The 19,560-nt window shown below is 49.6% G+C and overlaps 1 protein-coding gene across 3 annotated transcripts; it reads left to right on the top strand.

Moving 5' to 3' along the window:
- The first annotated feature begins 4,848 nt into the window (after nt 1-4,848).
- On the top strand, nt 4,849-18,820 carry GFUS (GDP-L-fucose synthase). 3 transcript variants are annotated; one of them, XM_088148874.1, is made up of 11 exons: nt 4,849-4,984; nt 6,380-6,536; nt 7,504-7,618; nt 8,950-9,078; nt 10,018-10,091; nt 10,528-10,661; nt 12,463-12,527; nt 13,415-13,481; nt 14,793-14,872; nt 16,594-16,693; nt 18,649-18,820. In XM_088148874.1, exons 2-11 carry the CDS (start codon nt 6,391-6,393, stop codon nt 18,702-18,704), a joined length of 966 nt encoding a protein of 321 aa, XP_088005000.1. In that variant the 5' UTR covers nt 4,849-4,984; nt 6,380-6,390; the 3' UTR covers nt 18,705-18,820. The 3 variants fall into 3 exon arrangements, with proteins under 3 accessions (XP_088005000.1, XP_088005002.1, XP_088005001.1); XM_088148876.1 differs by having other exon boundaries at nt 4,905-5,004; XM_088148875.1 differs by lacking the exon at nt 4,849-4,984 and adding an exon at nt 5,484-5,642.
- The last annotated feature ends 740 nt before the right edge of the window (nt 18,821-19,560 follow it).

Below are 19,560 nucleotides of genomic sequence, written 5' to 3'. Positions count from 1 at the left end.
CCTCTCCGCTGACATACTGGTGTGCAGAACTGTGCCACCCACCAATTATATCCAGAGGAAAAGTTTAATTTAGGAAGTGCAAAATAGGCAGGAATTGAGCACAAACAAGCAGTGGGCAAGAGAGTTGGTGTGGACCTCAGAAGCCACTTCTGAAAAGTGCCCAGTGCAACTTGGAAGCTGGAATCAACCAAGAAAATGTTAACTTAATGGGGTGTCAGACACCTTTCCTTCCACTGGGAACCAATTCCCCTTCAGCACTCATCTGCTTATTGGTGATTTCAGCTGATCTGGAATACGTCTTGTGTGTGTATGTATTCATGCTCCTTCTGCCCAGCCCTGTTGGCAAAGTCCAGTCTCCCAATCACGTTAAGTATGGCTGTCCAGTCACTACAAGTGACTTGGCTCTGCCAGCTGGCAGAGGGGCAACATTCTCCTGCTCTGCCATCTGCAGGCAGGTTAGTGATGTTCCTCCCCTTCAGGTCCACCTGAGATGACCCACAGAGAAGGACAGAAAAGGGATTGTGTGACTTCCAGAAGTTGTCCTCAAGACACCTATGGATCTCCACAATGTGCTGGACAATGCAGTAACGCACTGATTTCCCAAAGAATGTGAGTGTTGTCACAGCAGAAGTCACTCCTAAAATTATGGACTTTAGAGCTGGGCAGCTCACCAAGTCCACCCTCCTCCTCACTGCAGAGATTCAAAGTATGCATCTCCCGACAGGGACATTCGAGCTGTCCATCTGCTACTTGCACACATCCAAGGAAAGGGGACCCAGCACCTTGATGGATAAATGCTGCTGCATTTAAGTTGCCCTTTCCCATCCCTGAACAAAAGTTTTGCTCTTGTGGGACTCATGCAAAAGGCCTGATCTCTTCCCCATCTCCCATTGTTGGAAGTTTCCTTGGAAATGCCATGGATTGCACTGTTGATTACTACGGTTGGTTAACTACTGGTGGGAGTCTGATTAGATCCAGTGCTCACAAATCTGATGATAAGGACTACACTATTGGGATGTGGGCTTTAGAGGAGGAAGGGACTGCAAACCGTGGAAACTTTGGGGGTGTCAAAAATTCAAGGTTTTTTTGCACGACTGCACAAAATCCCACTCCTTTTTTACATGCATCGCCTGCATGATGCGCGTAATTGCATTGTAATTTATGGGCATCACATACACAATGCACATAAACAAGGAGCAAGTGTTGATTGTGCAACTGAAGCTGCCATCTACCCCGCCAGGGGCAAAAAGAGTGGGGAAGAGGATTTATTTTCCTTAAGCGAGCAACATACTTATGACCATGGTTACTTGCTGTTTAAAGTGTCTGCTCTGGGCCTGCAACATGCAATGGATGAAGCAGTTACTTATCTGCCTACTTATAACCTGCTTTCTCTGACCTTTCAGAGCAGCTTGCTAGAAACACAATGAATTCTTCTCCTCTGGACACGTTAAATCAAGTTTTAATACCAGCAGCATAAGTGTAGGAAGAAATGACTGAGATTGCACCTCTGTTCTTCCTCTATCATGTTGGTCAAGTTTCCAGATTTACTAACAGCAGCTAAAATAACAAGCAAGGGAAGACCTAAACCTGCAGATGACCGACTGCCTCAAAATATACCAGTCCAAGACTGCTTGCAAAATCGTTAGAAATCAACTGAACTCTGAAAACGGCTTTATGTAAAAGTGGTTATTATTTAGAAATAGTTGGGATGAAAAGCTTTTCTTTATTATAATTACAGTTGGGTTCTTGTTTTATGCATTTGCTGTATCATTTCTTTATACATGCAGATAATGTAGTGGTTTTCAGAAGGGGAAATTCCAGTTCTATAAGGACAAAATGGGAGGCACAACTGTATAGGACGCCCGTGTAAACTAGTTCAGGAGTCTGGGAATTTAAAGATGTGCAAATTTTAGAAAGGACACAGTGAAGGATAGAACCAATTCCTTTTTAGACTTGGTTGTTCACTTATGAAGATTTCCAAGCAAATCTGCTCTGAGAAGATCATTTTCACTCAGCATCTAACCCTAACCCTAACCCTAACCCCTGGACTACAAGTCCCATAATGTTTAGTTAACATAAATCATAAGTCAAATCATGCCACAGCTTACTTTAATGGACAATTCCAGTCTTCATATCCCTGCCTAATTCCTTTACAGCAGTGTTTCTCAACCTCAGCAACTTTAAGATGTGTGGACTTCAATTCCCAGAATTCCCCAGCCAGCCATGGCTGGCTGGGGAATTCTGGGAATTGAAGTCCACACATCTTAAAGTTGCTGAGGTTGAGAAACACTTATATAGACCAAAAGATGGTTGTTCTGGGCAAAAGTGGTTTGAAGCATGGGGAGTTTTTGTGTTCCCAGTCAAAAGAGGTTTGGAATCAGCTGCACCATCTAATTCTGCTTGGATCTGTTTGGATCAGTGTTTCTCAACCGATTGGATCAGTGTTTCTGGCTGGATCTGTTCGGATCAGTGTTTCTCAACCTCGGCTACTTTAAGTTGTGTGGACTTCAACTCCCAGAATTCCCCAGCCAAGGAGTTTGTGCAAGAGGCAGAGCTAAACCTTGGGTAAGCTGGGTTTGGTGCGCTGCGCCAACCTAGATGCAGCATCACAAACATTCTTCAGCGAATGTCCCTGACAGGTTCTCCACGTGCTGCTGCTGAACCGTTACCCAAGATCCATGGGCACAGATTCTGAAACGTTGGGGGTGCAACTGGGGGCTACGAGGCCACACCAACAGCTTCTTCAAAACAGATGAAGTCACAGAGTCCAGTGAATGGCCGAAACATTCAGGCCAAGTCCCTCTTGGTCCTTCGGCTGAAAGTGGAGGAAGAGGAACACAAGGGAAGAGGCCTAAGAGCACGTGCAGAGTGTTTTCCCTGTATCTCTATGGAACTGACCATATCCTGCCCAGCTGCTTGATTAAAGTTACGTTTTTAACACTGATAACAACCTGAGAAGGGCACATAAAATCGCTAAGTTTTATTTAAGACTTAATTTACTCACAGCATGCAAGAAAATAAAACTGGGGGGGGGACAGACACACCCAAACCAAAAGGAGAGCAATGTGTAAAATAAAAACCTTAATGAAGATTAGACTGAGGCCTGCTGAATGATTAAGCGTGTTCTCTCTCCTCTCACCCCCTTAAACTCGATGATGCTTGGGAAGATACAAATGTTTGGTCTCAAGGGTGATTGGTTTATTGATTGATTGATTGATCTAGCCGCTCAGCTCAACACCTAACTCAGAGCACTCCATATCCCAATAAATACTAAGACAATAAAAACCACATAATAAAAAAGTATATTAAACAACAACAAAGGTTACAAGAGTGACCTTTAATTAATTCCCAGATCTCAGGTTCAGATGGCTTAGCCAACCCCCTAGATCCGTGTTTTTCAAACTTGGCCACTTTAAGATGGGTGGACTTCAACTCCCAGAATTCCCCAGCCAGCAATTCACAAAAGCTGATGGCTTTGAATCAAATTTGTGAGCTGGAAAGGTGCTACCCAACTCCTGGTTTTTAAACCTATTCCAGCCTCTTCAAATAATTCTTCCGTGTTGGTGCTCAGAACTGGACAGAATATGAGGTGACAAGAGACGGATGGAACGTCTCCTTTCTCTGGTTTGGAAACTACATTTCTGCCACGACGCAGCAAAACCCGCCTTAGCTTTCCCGCAGCCCCATCGCATGCTGACTCATATTCGGTTTGCCATCGATTCGCACTCCGGCATCTTTTTCACAAGCCCCATAGCCAAGCCGAATGTATTCCCCCCTCTGCACCTGGGTTCCTTTTCTCCCTTTAAGGCTCTTGCGTTCACCTCTGCAGGATTCAGCTCCATTAGCATTTTCAGCTCCTTTCCCTGACTTAGGAAACCAGGCAGGAGGGCGGGGGGGGGGGGGGAGCTTTTTTCCCCCTTGTTAAACCAGCCGCGTCTTCTTAATAGACTGGCGGCTGCTTTAGAAGCTGCTTCTGCACAGGTGCTCCCGGCTAACTGGGGGCTTCCTCCCCCCACCACAGCCGCCGAGCTGGAGCTGTTTAAGGCAGGGTTCCTCAACCTTGGCCACTTTAAGACGGGTGGACTCCAACTCCCAGAATTCCCCAGCCAGCAAGGCTGGCTGGGGAATTCTGGGAGTTGAAATCCACCCGTCTTAAAGTGGCCAAGGTTGAGAAACCCTGGTTAAGGGCTCCGAGAGAGGCGCTTGGCAGGTGCTTTCCTGCCCAGCTCTCTTTTCAAGGCGGGCAGAATTGCAGCAGGAAACCATTAAGGGAAGGGGTTGCGGGGGCGTTGGTGCTGGGATGCCCCGGGCGGAGAGGTCCCTCGGTCGGCCTCTTAGGAGACGACCGGAGCCGCCAAGGCAACCGCGCTCCGGGCGACCGAAAGAACGCCGCGTCGGGCGACGGGCTGCGCGGCGCCGCATCCCTTTGCTCGAACGGCCCCGCCTGGGGCGCCAAAAGCCGCGGGGACCCCAAAGGCCCGATTCCCCCTCCCGGGCCAGAAGGTCCCGCAAGGGGAACCAAACGGAGGGAGGGAGGGAGGTTGCTGGGCCGTTCTGCTTGGAGGACCCGGGTTTAGAGCGTGGTGTGGACCCGGGCTCCACAAACCTCAGCCGGCTTCAGGCAGGGGAGACCCGGGGCCGCGGGGGAAGCAGCGGCCGGAGCGGCCCGCCCGCAGACCCGCCCGCCCCCGGGCACGGCCAGCCGCAGGCGAGAGACGGAGCCGGGTTGGCAGCGGGCGGCAGAGCCGAGCGGGACAGCGCCCGCGCTCCCTTCGCGGCCGTGCAGCGGCGAACCGCAGGCCAGGCGCGCTGCGGGCGCGACCAGGGGGCTGGCGGCGGGGGGGCGGGCAGCAGCAGCCGGAAAGCCCCCCCTCGCGGCGGCGGAGGACTCCATTTCCCAGCGCGCCGCGGCGCGGAGGGTGCGTCCAGCCGGGAGGGGTGCGCGCTGGTGGGAGGCGCAACGCAGCGCGAGCCACGTCGCCAGGTGCGCAGCAGCCCGCGGAGGTAGCCGCAGGGGCCGGGCCGGGGGCGCGGAGCCCGGCCCCTCCTCCGCGAGCGCCCCTTCCCCCCCCGCCCTGGCTCGGGGCGCCTCGCCGCCAGCCGGCCGGCCGGAGGAGCCGCCAGCTGCTCCCCGCATCGCGCCCGAGCGGTGCCCTGCCTGCCGGCGGGGAGGACGAGCGGCGCCGATCCCAGCCGGGCCGGGCAGCCTCTCCGGCTCCGGAGCCCCCGGCTTCGCAGTGCCGCCGGCCGGCCCTGCCTCTTCGGCTCTGCCCGGACCGAGCCCGGCGGCCAGGTGGCTCCGTCGGGGTCTCCCCCTGCCCGGGGACCTGCAGCCCCCCACCCGCCACGGGCGCCTCTGCGAGACGCGCGCTCGGGACCCCAGAGCCCCGCGGGCTCGTGCGCAAAAGGGGCGCCGCAGTCGTGGACGGGAGAGGGTCCCCGCGGGCGCCGCAGCGCCGGGTGGGCCCCGGGCACTTTCCAGAGGGGCGGACTTCAACTCCCAGAACCCTCAGCAGCGGCCGTGCGGGCTGCGGAATGCTGGGAGCTGAAGTCCACCCCACCAGGAAGTGGTCGAGGAAATTGCTGCGGGAAAGCGAGTGGCTCAGCGGCCGCCCTCGGCCCGTCCGGCGCGTGGGGCGAAGGTAGCTGCCCGGAGGGCGCTGGGTCGCGAGAGGCTGAGGGTGCCCGCCTGGAAAAAGCGGGGAGACCCGTGTAGAGGTCCCGCTTGCACCCCGCCCCCCGCTATCTCGTTTCTTGCCTTCGTGCCCGTCTTGTGTGCACGTGCGAGCGCACACGCCCTCCTCCTCTGCTCGGTCTACCTCGCAGGGTCGTCGTGAGGGAAAGAATGGGAGACAGGGAGAACTTCCTGCTCTTGCCTCGGTCTCTCACGCCTTGGGAAGAAAGAAGGGGCTAAAATGCAATAAAATAACCCAGGGGAGGGTGTTGGGGTCAGCCAGGGGTCCCTTACCCTTGCCAAGAGAAAAAGTATTGTTTAGGTTCACCCAACCCAACGTCTCGGTGCTTTGCGTTAATTCTATAAGCCAGGGTTCATTGAAACCGGAGGGTGGGAAAGCTTGCTGTTTGTGCCCCCCACATTGGATATTCGGGTGGGAAGTACAACAGATCTCTGGGCTTCACTGCCCCATCGGTTCTCTGGAAGCAGAGATGCGCCCTTGGTGTAGTGGACGTGCCGGTTCAGTTTCCTTCTTAGCCAACATTTGCTGAAGACCAACCTGCTTTTTCTGCAATGGGGAAAAGATAATTAGCTTTGGCCTAAGCAAATATTCTGGGGCCCTGATGGAGGTAGCATCTATCAAGGTAGAATTCTATCAATTAAAACCCCAAAAAGTTGATCCTCTTGTTTCGTCCTCTCTCGCAGACCCCGTGATCATGGCTGAGTCAGGAAGGCAGAAACGGATCTTGGTGACCGGGGGCTCAGGACTGGTGGGGATGGCCATCCAGAAGGTGATTGCAGACGGGGAACACCGGGCAGACGAGAAGTGGATTTTCGCGTCCTCCAAAGATGCTGACTTAACGTGAGTGCGTGAGGTCTTCTGCTGGACCTAGGACAGTCCTGTCTTTGCTTTGCAGCAGTCACAGGACCTGGGAGGATCTGGAGAAGACACTTAGGGTGAGGGTAGCCAGGCAGATTGGGTGGGGTTCAAGCCAGCCTCCTGGCTCTAGGCCAGTGTTTCTCAACCTTGGCAACTTGAGGAGGTGTGGACCTCAACTCCCAGAATTCCCCAGCCAGCCATGCTTTCCCTCCCCTTTGAGCATGCAACATCACGGTGCAGGTAGAAAAAGGACAGCTTGGGTTGTATCCGCACAACCGTTTTACCACGTCCCCCTCTCCCCGGTGGACACCATGTTTCCAACCCACCCTGGAGGCATCGGGGGAAATCTCCTCAAATTTGGATCACCCATGAAAGTGCTGGGCCGTAGGACATCACCCTAGCTGTCATAAACCTCTGGAGTTCAGTGGCAGGCGGGAACACGGATGGCTTGTCAGGGCCTTCGGGAGCTTCTGGAGGACTAAAGTTCTCCCTGGGTGCTAGGCGGACCAGCAGAGAAGATGAACTTTGCATCTCGCTCTGCTTGTGGGCTCTCTCCGGGGATCCGGTACTTAGGCCCAGGGCGCTCTGTGATCCAGCCAGGTGTGGGATAGACCCAGCACAGGCATGGCTTCAACCTATTCCAGCTGCCCCTCTCTTCTGTGCGTGAGTCCTTTGCCTGCATCAGCTGAGCACCTCGCTCAGCGGCTTCTTCTGCACAGCCCCAGCAAGGAAAGGAGGGGAAGGGAGGGAGGAGAGGGTGGGAGCACGCAGAGATAAGCTGGGCCCCCGTGGAGCGCCACGGGTGTGGCTGCGGTTCTGCTCTCAAGACCTGGGGGCTGAGGGGGTCTGTGAGTTGGAGAAATCTATCCAGCCCTGGCTGGAATCAGTGGGGCTAGTCCAGGGAATGATCCCCCTGCCTGCCATCCCTGTCCTCCCCCCTCTCCTCCAGGAGTGCTGCAGAGACCACGGCCCTCTTTGAGAAACACAAGCCCACCCACGTCATCCACCTGGCGGCCATCGTCGGAGGCCTCTTCAAGAACCTCAGCCACAACCTGGAATTCTGGGTGAGGATGCTGCGGACCTGAACGGTCCTTAAGTAGAGGAGTGCGCCACATGAAAAGGAGCTCTGTTTTGAACCCGAAATGAGCTGCCATGTTCTGGAAGTTTGGCCAAACCGTTTCTGATTAGCTGGGTTTCGGCAGAAACACGACCCAGGATGTTTGGTTGTCCTGGTTTGGGCCAAAACACTTGGGGGAGCTTTCTCCCTTTGGATGTCTCCATTCCCCCCCCCCTCCAATATAAAATTATTGAGCAGTGAATAGGAAACAGGAAAGACACGGAAGTGAGTCTTTCCTTCAGCTCTCCTTTGGCTTTGCTGCGAAGCAGGACAATGTGATCTCTAGCCGCACCATTTTTGATGCCAAAGTCAGCTCTTCCTGGCTGAGGAAACTGCAATGCCCAGCATGCTTTGCCCCACCTGAGCTGCCCCACCTGTGTGGCCCTCCCCTCCCCATTCCAGGATTCAGTGGCGTTTGCTGGCATGCTGATGCCACCTCGATTATGCGCTGTGCTTCTGTATGCATAGAAGGCAGGAAAGGGACTTGTTCTGTGCTAGCCCAAGGAAGCTCACCATGACTAACTGACCATGTGCCATGTGGGGGAGAATTTGCAGAGGAACATCTGGCCCTTTTGCCTGTACAGAACAAGCTGAAGAGTGAAGGTACCCTTGAACCGAGCTTAACGTGAATGTAGCCATTACGTAGACACCACTGGAAGTAAATGGCAGTTGCCATCCCCCAGGATGCTTCTGACTTTGCAGCTTAGTTGGATTTTCTGGTGGTCTCCTTTCCAAGTATTCACCAGACCTGAAACGGCCCCCAAGCCTAGACAAGGCTGGCAAGGTGCTGCATTTGCTGCCCCACACTGGAAGCGTCTCTGCACCAAATCGGGGTGTCTTCAGCTGGCGTTTTCCATCTGGGGGGTATTTCTTTGCAAAAAAAAAAAAAGGATTGAATTTGCCATGATCAGAATATGGTTCTGGGCGTTTTCTTAGAGCAATGACAACGCTACTCCGTTTTTCTCCGTTGTTTGTCAAAAACTGATAAAGATCAGCCTGTTCTGGCCTAACCTGCAGACGTTCTCGTATGCCTGCATTTCTGTCTTTCTATTATTTTACTCTTTCGATGCATTTTCAATGTATTGTTCCTGGTTGGGAAGCAGAAGTTGTGTCTTTCAAATCAATGAAATACTTAAAACCTTTTGGGGAAGAAAAGGGAGAGAGGAGGGACAAAGGACGCTGAGCCAGGAGAGACGGTACCCGGTTTCAGCCACGAGAGCGCTTTACAGCATCCTCGGCCGCCTCTGATTGCCGGTCTCCCCCTCTGTGTTCCGCCAGCGGAAGAACATCCACATCAACGACAACGTCTTGCAAGCGGCGTACGAGTCGGGGGTCCAGAAAGTCGTTTCCTGCCTGTCCACCTGCATATTTCCTGACAAGACCAGCTACCCTATCGACGAGACCATGGTAAGGGCCGTGACGCGGGCCCACCTTCTTCCCCTTGTTGACAGGGCTTTTTTACAGCACGGCTTCCACGGAATACTTTGTTCCTGGCATTGCGGTGTGCCAAGTGGCCCAGGGCACCTCAGAGGCTTTTCCCAAAGCAATCTGCTAATCCTGGGCCCTAGAAGTGCCTTTACACCAATGTAACTGGTTTACTTGTTTGGAATCCCGTCCTTCCCCTTCCAATGGATTCTGTGTGCAGTGGGATATTATGAGCACATTGAGCCAAAGCGGCATATGGCAACAAATTTCTCCCAAGGAGCTTTTCCACTCCTATCCCCTCTAGTTACAGCTTGTCCTCAGGTGACAACCGTTCGTTTAATGAGCATTCAAAGTTATGACGGCACTGAAAAAAGTTGACTTACAGCCAGTCCTTGCACTTACGACTGTTACAACGTCCCCATGGTCACATGATCAAAATTCAGGCACTTGGCAACCAGCATGTATTTACAATGGTTGCAGCATCCCGGGGTCATGTGATCACCATTTGCAACCTTCCCAGAGGGCTTCCAACAAGCAAAGTCAATGGGAGAAGCCAGATTTGCTTAATGACCTCAGCAAAAAGGTCATAAAATTGGGCGTGACTCACTTAACGACCACCTCAGTGATGGAAGTTCCAGTCCCAATTGTGGTTGTAAGTCAAGGACTACCTGTACATCCCTTTTACGCAAAGGTGTATCTCTAGGGTGCACCTGATTTACTCCTCAATGTTCCTTTTCCTCCCCAGTCTTGGAATTGTTCCGAGTTTTGCTCTTTCCTTCTGCATCGTCTTTGGTCTTCCTGTGGGTACTTGGAGTTCTCTCTGCCCTGCCTATTGGTGGGTTCCAGAGGAGAAACAGAGTTCTCCATTTCCAGAATGGTCCCGAGGACTTCGGCTTTCTAACATGCAGCTTTCCCTTCCAGATTCACAATGGTCCTCCCCACAGCTCTAACTTCGGGTATGCTTATGCCAAAAGGATGATCGATGTGCAGAACAGGTAGGTCCCACCAGGTCAGCCCTTGGAGGTGGGCCACGTCAGGAAACAGATTTGGGTCATGTCCTCCTGGAGCAGTTTTTCTCAACCTCAGCAACTTGAAGGTGGCTGGGGAATTCTGGGAGTTGAAGTCCACCCATCTTCAAGTTGCTAAGGTTGAGAAACACTGTCATGGAGAAAAGCTACTGATGGGGTTACTAAGAGTCAACACTGAATTGACGGTGTTTAATAAGTTGAGTGATTCGGGATGGCTTTGTGGCATATTGTGGTTCAGAGAAGGGCATGGCAGGCTGGGGCACTGCGGTCCCGAACAGATGCCCGCCTGCTAGGAAGACGGGCTGCAGGATTTTGGAGCGGCTCTCCCGTCTCCATCAGGTAGTGTCTGTGCAGATAAGCTCCCCAGATGTTCTGCCCCCCCCAATTTCTCTTCTTTCTCCAGGGGATACTTTGAACAACACGGCTGCCACTTCACCGCGGCCATTCCCACGAACATCTTTGGGCCTCACGACAACTTCAACATCGAGAACGGGCACGTCCTGCCGGGCCTGATCCACAAAGTGTACTTGGCTAAGAGTGAGTGAGAGAGTAGAACTGGGGGGGCAGGAAGGGGATGGAGGCCCTGTCCCTCATCCTGCCCTCCAATAGAAAGCACTTCAGAGCACCATGATCTGGCTAAATGGGAGAAGTTGCAGTGGGGGGGTGCATTTAATGGAGAGGTTCCTTGTATATTCCCCACCCCCATCTCATAATTTAAGGCAGTGTTTCTCAACCTTGGCAGCTTGAAGATGTGTGGACTTCAACTCCCAGAATCCCCCAGCCAGCATGGCTGGCTGGGGAATTCTGGGAATTGAAGTCCACACATCTGGGAGTCCACACAATTCTGGGAATTGAAGCCCACACATCTTCAAGCTGCCAAGGTTGAGAAACACTGATTTAAGGGAAGGAAAGAGATGCAGAGAAAGGTTTCCACCAAAGCAGCTATGGATGGCTCTTGACTCACATCTTCCTTCCCACCCCCTCTGGGAATCAAGGATCATAAATAAATCAGTGCCTTTCTGAGACAGGGCTGCAGGTCAGGGGCCTGGGAGCCATTCTGTCTGAGCTAGAATCCTGGCTCTGGCAAGCGAGCATCGCCAGCGCACCCGCTGAGCATTTCGCCTCCCTCTGCTCTCATCCAGGGCTGAATCTGGCAGACTGCTGGCCAGCAAAACCTCCTTGCTGCACTCATGTGCAAAGTTGGGCCGTGCATGCTTTGAAAGGCGGGGGGAGAGCGGCGCCTCTCCGCTGTTGGTTAAAGCAGCCCGGTCTTTGGCAGACTTCCCCACGACCCTGGAAGAAAGGCAGTGCCTGTCTTAAATAAATCTGCTCCTTCAGGCGAACACCATCTTCCAGCTCCACGCAGGATGAATTTCTTTGTGTAGTCAGCTTTACTCAATCACCAAAGCAACTCTCAGCAACGTGAAAGGTGTCACAAGGGTGAAAAACATAGCAGGAGAAAACAGGAAGCCAATAATAAGCCAAGATGAAATGATTATATATGGAAAGGGAAATGCCATAAATGCAAAAAGGGCTGGAGTGCAGATTATCCAATCCATGTTAGTATGTCTGCAAAACCCAACTCTGACATATCAAATTAGAATTTGGTTGGGGATCTTTGCAGGGTGGGTCAGAAAAGTCAAGATGGTGCCTGCACCAAAGAAGACATGCTCCTTTGGCACAAAAGGGAGATGGGGCTTTAGTTGTGTGGGGTGTGATGGAATGTAAACCTGGCCCTGCGGAGAGGGAAGGGAAGGCTTTCAAGATTGATGCCAGCCTTTGAGGTAGGCCAGGTCAGGAATCAAGAGCCTCAGGGTTTCAGGAATGCGTTTCATTGTTGTAGGGTAAAATAGCAATCTTGAAAGACAGTCAGAGTTTCTCTCTACTTCGTCTTATACCAAACAAAATCAAGGCAGAGTTGCTCTGAGTTCCTTTCTCACCCGTTCCTCTTTCCCAGGGCTGAGGAATCTTTTCTGAACCTCTTCTGCACTTGGCAGTTTGTTTATCCCTTCCAAATTCCCAGGGCCAGGTTTGCATCCCATGTTTTCAGGGAGAGGGGTGTGAGTGGAGGGTCTGTGCGCAGAAAGCTCCTTTTGATGCCTGCCTGTGGAATGTATTCATTTACGGTACTTATAACCCACCCCAGTCCCAAAGGATTCTGGGCAACATACAACATAAAGGAAACCACTAATAAATAACAAAATCTAAATCAGCATCAAAAGTGTGGTTTATGGAAAGGAGCTGCGATGGGAAGGAGGAAGTTCCTTGCAGGGAGAAGTGATGAATGAGGGAGGCAGAAGAAGTCTAATGCCCAACTTTCTCCATTCTTTTCCTCCAGAAAACGGCACAAATGTCACAGTCTGGGGGACAGGAAAGCCTCGGAGGCAGTTCATTTACTCTCTGGTAAGCTGAATAACCACGTTGCATGTTGGGGAAAGAAGGAAGAACTGAAAGATGGATCTGAGGGTGCACAATCAGGAGCTTCAGTTCAGATGGTTCCTGGAGAGTTTTAGATGTGGTTCCCAGAGAGTCTCTGGAAATTGTGACCAAACTAAAATTTTAAATGTGATAAAATAGAAGCTAAATGAATGACAAAAACGCTTTTTAATATATGATCCTGGGACCCCATCCAAAGGTCAAGTCTTGTCCCTTGATCCAAAATATGTGGTGCATCCTTCATTTATATAATGCGGGCAGGAGTGGAAGAGGAACCAGGCATATCTTTCAGTTGCACCCAACAGCAAGGGAAATTTTGACTTGTTTTCTGTAGATTAATGTCACGTATCGAAAAGGCAAGGATTGTGTCAACCAGCACGCTTTAGGATCTTAAGCTGACAGGGAAGAAGCGATAGCAACAGTTTGGTTTCTCCCCTTCGAGAATAGTCAAGACGGACAATGTGTTGGAGAAATGAAAAAGAGATTAATCCTAGGGAGGTGCAAGGACAGGCTTAGATAAAATCACAAAGGACTTTTTAGTGAACAAAGATCCAAAGTGGTCTTTCCCTTGAGAGGTACCACCATGGCACCGAGCAGGATCAAGAAAGAGGAGATGCTGGGTTGAGAGACGGGTCCTAGTAAACAGATCCTGTCCGAGAGTCGTGGGCCACGTGAAGGCTGCTGCTCCTCTGAGTGATAGCGCCAGGCAGACGACCACAGGTTTTGGACGTGCAGCACCAGGGAAAAATAAGCATGCTCTGAAGGTGGAGGAGGGCCTGTGAGGTGGATGGTCCACCAGAGTGTAAACGGAAAAGCCACGCATCTCTTACCAGCTTCTTCTCTCATGCCGTCAGGACCTGGCTCGGCTGTTCATCTGGGTCTTAAGGGAATACAATGAAATAGACCCCATCATCTTGTCAGGTGGGTGCCCCCCCCCCTCCCCCATTCTCAGCACTGGAGTTTAGATCTGGAATCTCTTCTTCTTTAAACAAAAAACCAGACTTTTGTGATTAGGTTTCTGTACAAATGGGGCACGCAATAGCTTCTCTGTTCAAGTCTTCCCTCGGGCCATTTACATTTTCCATACAGGCTGACAGTTTTTCATTTTGTCATTTATTAAACATCTGTAGTCCTGCCACTCCAGGTAAAATAAAGACTTCCCTCTTGGTTTTTTGAGCAAATTTTGCCAGAGACTTTCTGGAGCACAGCTGTCAACCAAATCTCATCAAACCGTTTTTCAAGCAGATTATCCAAATGCTTCTATCGGTAGGCACCGATTCACTTTGCTGCTGAAAGCAGGAGAATAACTTTCTTCCTTCATAACGTTTTTATTCTTTCCATCAAATATGTGGAATATGCCTAAATGTGATGAGAACTCAGTTTTTTTGTTTGGCTTGTTAAAGACCTCCCTCCAAATTTTGGAGACTTTATTGCATTCCCACCAAAGATGGAGGAAAGTCCCTTTTTGATTAGCCTCTCTCCAGCAGCTGGTAGAATAATTACGCATGTATTTTTATTTATTTATTTATTTATTCAATTTATATAGCCGCCCATCTCAGATCAGTGACTCTGGGCGGCTATATAAATTGAATATATTGTATTCAATATATAATGTATTGTGTGTGAGATTCTTATAGGGGCTGAATGCCAGCAACGTAAGATCTTAAGAGACTGTGCAATTCCTGGGTTGACCTGGATTCATTTCTAAAGGCTGCCTCTGCGGTCTTCAAAGGTGTGAACGGGTCAGGGAAAGTCCCTTGAATAGGCAGCCACTTTTCCTGACACTTTGGCCCTGTGCCCCAAATGTCGTCTGAAGTTGGCCTCAACACAAGATCATCCGTGGTTGCTTCTCTGCAGACGGCCCGCCCCATTTTCCATCTAGCTGCATGTCTTCCTTCCCTCCCCCTCTCTCATTCCTGTCCTAGCTCCTCTCTAGTCCACCTGCTACCTCTCTTGCTTAATGCTTCTCACCCAAATTTGCAAGTTTCAGAAGAAGGTAAAAGCCAGTAGAATTAAACTTTTACCTGGAATAATGAGGGGAACCAGGCCCTTCCCTTCCCTTCCCTTCCCTTCCCTTCCCTTCCCTTCCCTTCCCTTCCCTTCCCTTCCCTTCCCAAGGAGGTCCAGGGGCAAGGGAGGGAGGTGGTCATCTCGATAACAGGATGGATACAAGGAATGGTGGAGCATCTCAGAAGCTGGTCTCACAGTCTTCTTTTGCTTCTGTTGGCTCAGTGGGAGAAGAAGAAGAGGTGTCTATACGGGAGGCAGCTGAATGCATTGCAAAGGCTATGGATTTCAAGGGAGAACTCCTAGTATCCTTTGTAAATAATTTCCAAGGGTAAAAACTCAACCTCTTTCTACAGTACTTCATCCAAGGGTGTTTGCAAGAGGATAAAAAAAGTGGCCATGGTCACAGCCACCATCTTGACTTTTTTGACACCTCTCCCCAGATACCTCTGCCTGTATATATGTTGTTCTCCCCCTTTTTTTATGTTCTCCCCTTGTTCTACAAAGGTGTCTAAGCCCATACATTTTCCTAGAAGAGTGGAGAGCTGTTACAGATCCTTTCCATTTTGGGCCATTTTCGTAATTACCTTCAAAATTTGCCATTTATTCTTCAAGGGTTTGTTTTTCTGGGGAAATTGTGTAAAAACATTAAGCCCCACCAGTCGTAGCCAATATTGTCCTCTCCAGTCTGTTTGCAAACACCAGGCACCATCGTGTCATGTTGCCATTTCTCCCATTTTTAATTTTTTTTATTACTTTGTGGGTATATGGGTTTAAAAAAAAAATGAAGAAATGAAACATGGCCAAAAATCTACAAAAGCTCGTGAACATACAGGAAACTTTGAGAGAGAGCAGTTTGTAATTTGTACCCAACTCCATTCTATACCGATCATTCTACCTTAAAAGGTTTACTGCTCCATAAAATGGTTGTGGCTCTGCTACAGAGAGCCACAAGCATGGAATCCTTGTTGGTTAGATATTACATTTGTCTGTCCCTGTAAGACTGTTTTCCAACCTTGAGAACTTTCAGATGTGTAGACTTCAACTCCCAGCATTCCCAGCCAACTTGGAAACTTTCAAATGTGTAGACTTCAACTCCCAGCATTCCCCAGCCAACTTGGCAACTTTCAGATGGGTGGACTTCAACTCCCAGAATTCCCCAGCCACCTTGCAAGAGTTGAAGTCCACCCATCTGAAAGTTCTCAAGATTGGGAAACACTGCTGTAAGCTGTAGGTTCCCTCTTTATGTGTCTATCACATTACTCCTAAGAGCTCCCATCTTCTCTGTGAACCACAACCCTGCAAGGTGGCTACCTCTGCTCTTAACCTGCACTACCCAGCTGATCATGAGACAGGGATGTCCACCCTTCCAGTCTGGGACAGGTAGGGATGGGTCCCATCACTTCCTGGGAGAACCGAAAGGCAACACACATAAAAATCTGTTTTGTAAACCCTTCGAGTTATCTCTGTTTGTTCCCCCCCAGATTTTATCTCTGCCTTTCCCAAAGTGGCACCTGTTAGATGTGGATGAGTAGAACCCTCATCGTCCAGCATCGAGGGAAGCTTGATTTCATTTTCCTTATCGCCCTTGTTTGCCAATTATATTGTGCTTCTGCATCATTGTAGGCCAGTCTGCTCAAAGGGCAGAATAGAAACATATACAAATTTAACCCCATCAGCTTTATTGTTGGGTCCCCATAACTTGTTAAACCTGGGTTATTAAAAGTCGATTTCTCTGTTTGTGTAACATGCGGTGGCCAGTGAAATGAACCATATTGTGTATTAACCCAGTGGCCTGGTTCACACACACATGCACACCCTCACCAGAGTCCCTCTAACCCCATTTCAGCCTGACGTGTTGTATGAATCCAGCAAAAGCTAGCTCAGTTGCAATAGACCTGCATTTCCCCCACCCCAAGGTTGCTCTGGATGCAATATTTATTCCTAAACATGGACTGTCTTTCGTAAACTCTGTCTTAAGATTTTTCTTAGGGTCCTTTTCTTTAACCTCATCCCCTACTTCAAGTTTGACGAATCCAAGTCAGATGGTCAGTTCAAGAAAACAGCCAGCAACGCCAAGCTGAAGAGATACCTGCCCGATTTCCAGTTCACACCGTTTGACCAAGGTAGGAAGATGAAGTGAGCCTGGGGTGAACCTTGGGTCTTTCTGCGCTGCCTTGCAAGGCTTGGTCGTGTTGGAGTGAATCTCCTTGTCCGAGTGCAGGTGACCCAAACGATTCTTAAGACCGAGGGACAGCAGCAGCGAGAGCTGCAACTGGATGAAACGCTTATCCATAGCTTTGTTTTCTGTGTTTGCTACGACAGGCTGAACCCTCAGATCGCTGTTCAAGTTGGGTTCCCAGCCCGATTGTGCTTCAGCGCACAGAGCTGACATTTAAAGGAAAGTCCTAGGAGTGAAACGATGGGAAGAAAAGCCCAACATTGTTTGCCTGTTTAGTCACAAATTCAGTTCCACATTTGGGGTGACCCACGTCTGTCCTGCTCCACTTCCCAAGGGTTTTTTGCTTCAAAGGTCCAGTGAAGAGAAATGTTTAAAACTTTCTTGCCAGCTTTTAGGGCACAAGATTGTCTGATCTACACTGTCTAGAGCAGTGTTTTTCAAACTGGGCAACTTTAAGAGGGGTGGATTCCAACCCTGGCTGGGGAATTCTGGGAGTTGAAGTCCACCCCTCTTATAGTTGCCCAGTCTGAAAACACTGCTCTAGAGTTTGATAAACTGGCAGTGCAAAAATACTAGAAATAAATCAGGCTGTAGATGGAAACCATAACAGAAATACAAATATTGCTCTGCTTGTTCTGTGACACTTAGCAAAAAAGAAAAAAATATTGACCAAACAAGAAAAGTGGAATTGGTAGGATTGATCCCCATATTTTTCCCCACTCCAACTCCCTTTGGGAAAAAATATTGGTTATTTTTGTCTAGGATCATCAGACTTTGGAATTTATTACCTATCCTGCATTGCATGGTTCTTGGAGTCAAAAAAAGAACCATTCATCTCAAGGATACAAGCCCTTTAGTCATTTTTGACTTTGTGAGAGCATAATTCTTTTGTTTGTAGGCTGAGGATGGAGAAGTATTTTTTACATAAAAACCCTGAGAGTTTAAATGCTTGCATATTAAAATAGTTGGGTCCCACTCTCTCCCTGTTCTTGAAAAAAAGCACTCATATATTCACTGTGCCAGATAATTGGGTTGTGCAGCTGAGGTGGTCAGAAAGGCGGACCTTGAAGTAATTTTGGATCAGGAGCGTTTGGGCTGATCGACACAGAAGAAGGTCCTGGAATGCTGGAATAAACTTCCCAAGCTACTTGTTTCACTCTAGAGTAGTGTTTCTCAATCTTGGCAACTTTAAGACGGGTGGATTTCAACTCCCAGAATTCCTCAGCCAGCCATGGGGAATTCTGGGATTGAAGTCCACCCATCTTAAACTGGCCAAGTTTGAGAAACACTGCTCTAGAGGATAGCGTGATAAACTTGGATCAAGGTACAATTGCAGAATTGTAGATTGTTGGCCAAGCAAACTAAAATGTGCAAGTCTAATGCTTGACAAACTTGGTGGATGAGTGCATGGATGGGCGCATAGAACAGGGAAGAATCAAGAAGGCGCTATCTTCCAAGCTTCCAGGATCTTAGGAAAAAATACAATCTATGAATAGTAGGAGGCCAGCTCAGGATCAGTGTTTCTCAACCTTGGGAGACTTTAAGACGTGTGGACTTCAACTCCCAGAATTCCCCAGCCAGCATGCTGGCTGGGGAATTCTGGGAGTTGAAGTCCACACGTCTTAAAGTCTCCCAAGGTTGAGAAACGCTGATGTGGATGACTGAGCTTAACCTGCATGAAAGAAATCAGATCGTATTTTTCTCCAGTTGAGGTCCTCACAAAGACCACTTTCAGAACCAGCAACGAAATTTCAAATTAGCTAAAAATTAACCCATGTAGAAAGGTGCCCACCTAGCCTTTCTTGGTTCAGGGAGGCGGCCTCTGTTCCCTCCCCGGCTTTGGATTTCACGGCCGGCTTTGGATTTCACGGCCTCCGTGTCTTCTCACCTCTCCTGCAGCCGTGAAGGAAATGTGCGACTGGTTCTGCGCCAACTACGACGTCGCCAGGAAATGACCCAAGGGCACCGCTATGGTTGGAGGCTGGCAGGCGTGGGTGCACCCTTGTCTCAAACTCAGGTAGCTTTCTGCTGGAGGAAAAAGGGAAAATAAAAGAACCCCTTGGAGTGCCAAGACCAGCCTTTTGTTCTTTTTCTCTTTTACAAAGCAAACAGTCGGCATCGTTTCTGCAATTAGGGATGGAGGTTTTGTACAGAAGCAAGCCGCTTTGATGGCTCCTAGAGGAGGAAAATCCTGAGCAAACCCTGGTTCTGTGTGGGCTCGGCGTGTAAGCAAAGTCGTCTATTCCATTTGTAATACCGCTACTATTTCAGTAGAAATGGATGCGCTTTGTTTGTTTATAGCACTCACGTGGCTGCGTGTCTCACGCAAGTGACTTTGAACAAACCCCCAAGCGCTCCAGGGTAGTGTCTTAACCCCACTCCCCATCAATGAGGGCATAGCTCATCTACCCCCTGACCCAAATGCCTGGGGAAACAGCCGGGTCTTCAGTGCCTCACGAAAGGCCGATGGGATTGATTGATTGATTGATATATATATATATATATATATATATATATATATATATAAAAATTATATCACTGCCCAACTCCCCCACAAGGAGGGACTCTGGGCGCTTCACAACCAATTTAAAATCAGTAAAAACATAAATAATACAAATATAAAATAGTTATTAAATACAATAAAATCCAAGAGATGGTGGTATTATTTCAGCCTGTGACCAGATAATATCGGTCAAAGGTAAGGCCAGGGAACCAGCCGACCCCAAGACTGACCATTCCCATCCCCGCCCCATGCGTGATGGCAGAACCAGGTCTTCGTTTTTTTCTGAAGTCTAACAGGGAGGGGGCCAA

This window comes from Python bivittatus, unplaced genomic scaffold, assembly GCF_059951505.1.
Source record: "Python bivittatus isolate LINGU-HERP-01145 unplaced genomic scaffold, Pbiv_v1 ctg000590_np1212, whole genome shotgun sequence".
In the NCBI taxonomy this organism is placed as follows: domain Eukaryota; kingdom Metazoa; phylum Chordata; class Lepidosauria; order Squamata; family Pythonidae; genus Python; species Python bivittatus.
The sequence above is the reverse complement of the archived record's forward strand: the minus strand, read 5'-3'. Positions and strand labels throughout refer to the sequence as shown.

Bases quoted from the DNA above. Each gene is read 5' to 3' on its own strand.
- GFUS (XM_088148874.1), top strand. From the start codon at position 6,391: ATGGCTGAGTCAGGAAGGCAGAAACGGATCTTGGTGACCGGGGGCTCA. The intron at 9,079-10,017 runs GTAAGGGCCGTG...TTTCCCTTCCAG, and splicing joins ACCCTATCGACGAGACCATG to ATTCACAATGGTCCTCCCCA. The intron at 10,092-10,527 runs GTAGGTCCCACC...TTCTTTCTCCAG, and splicing joins ATGATCGATGTGCAGAACAG to GGGATACTTTGAACAACACG.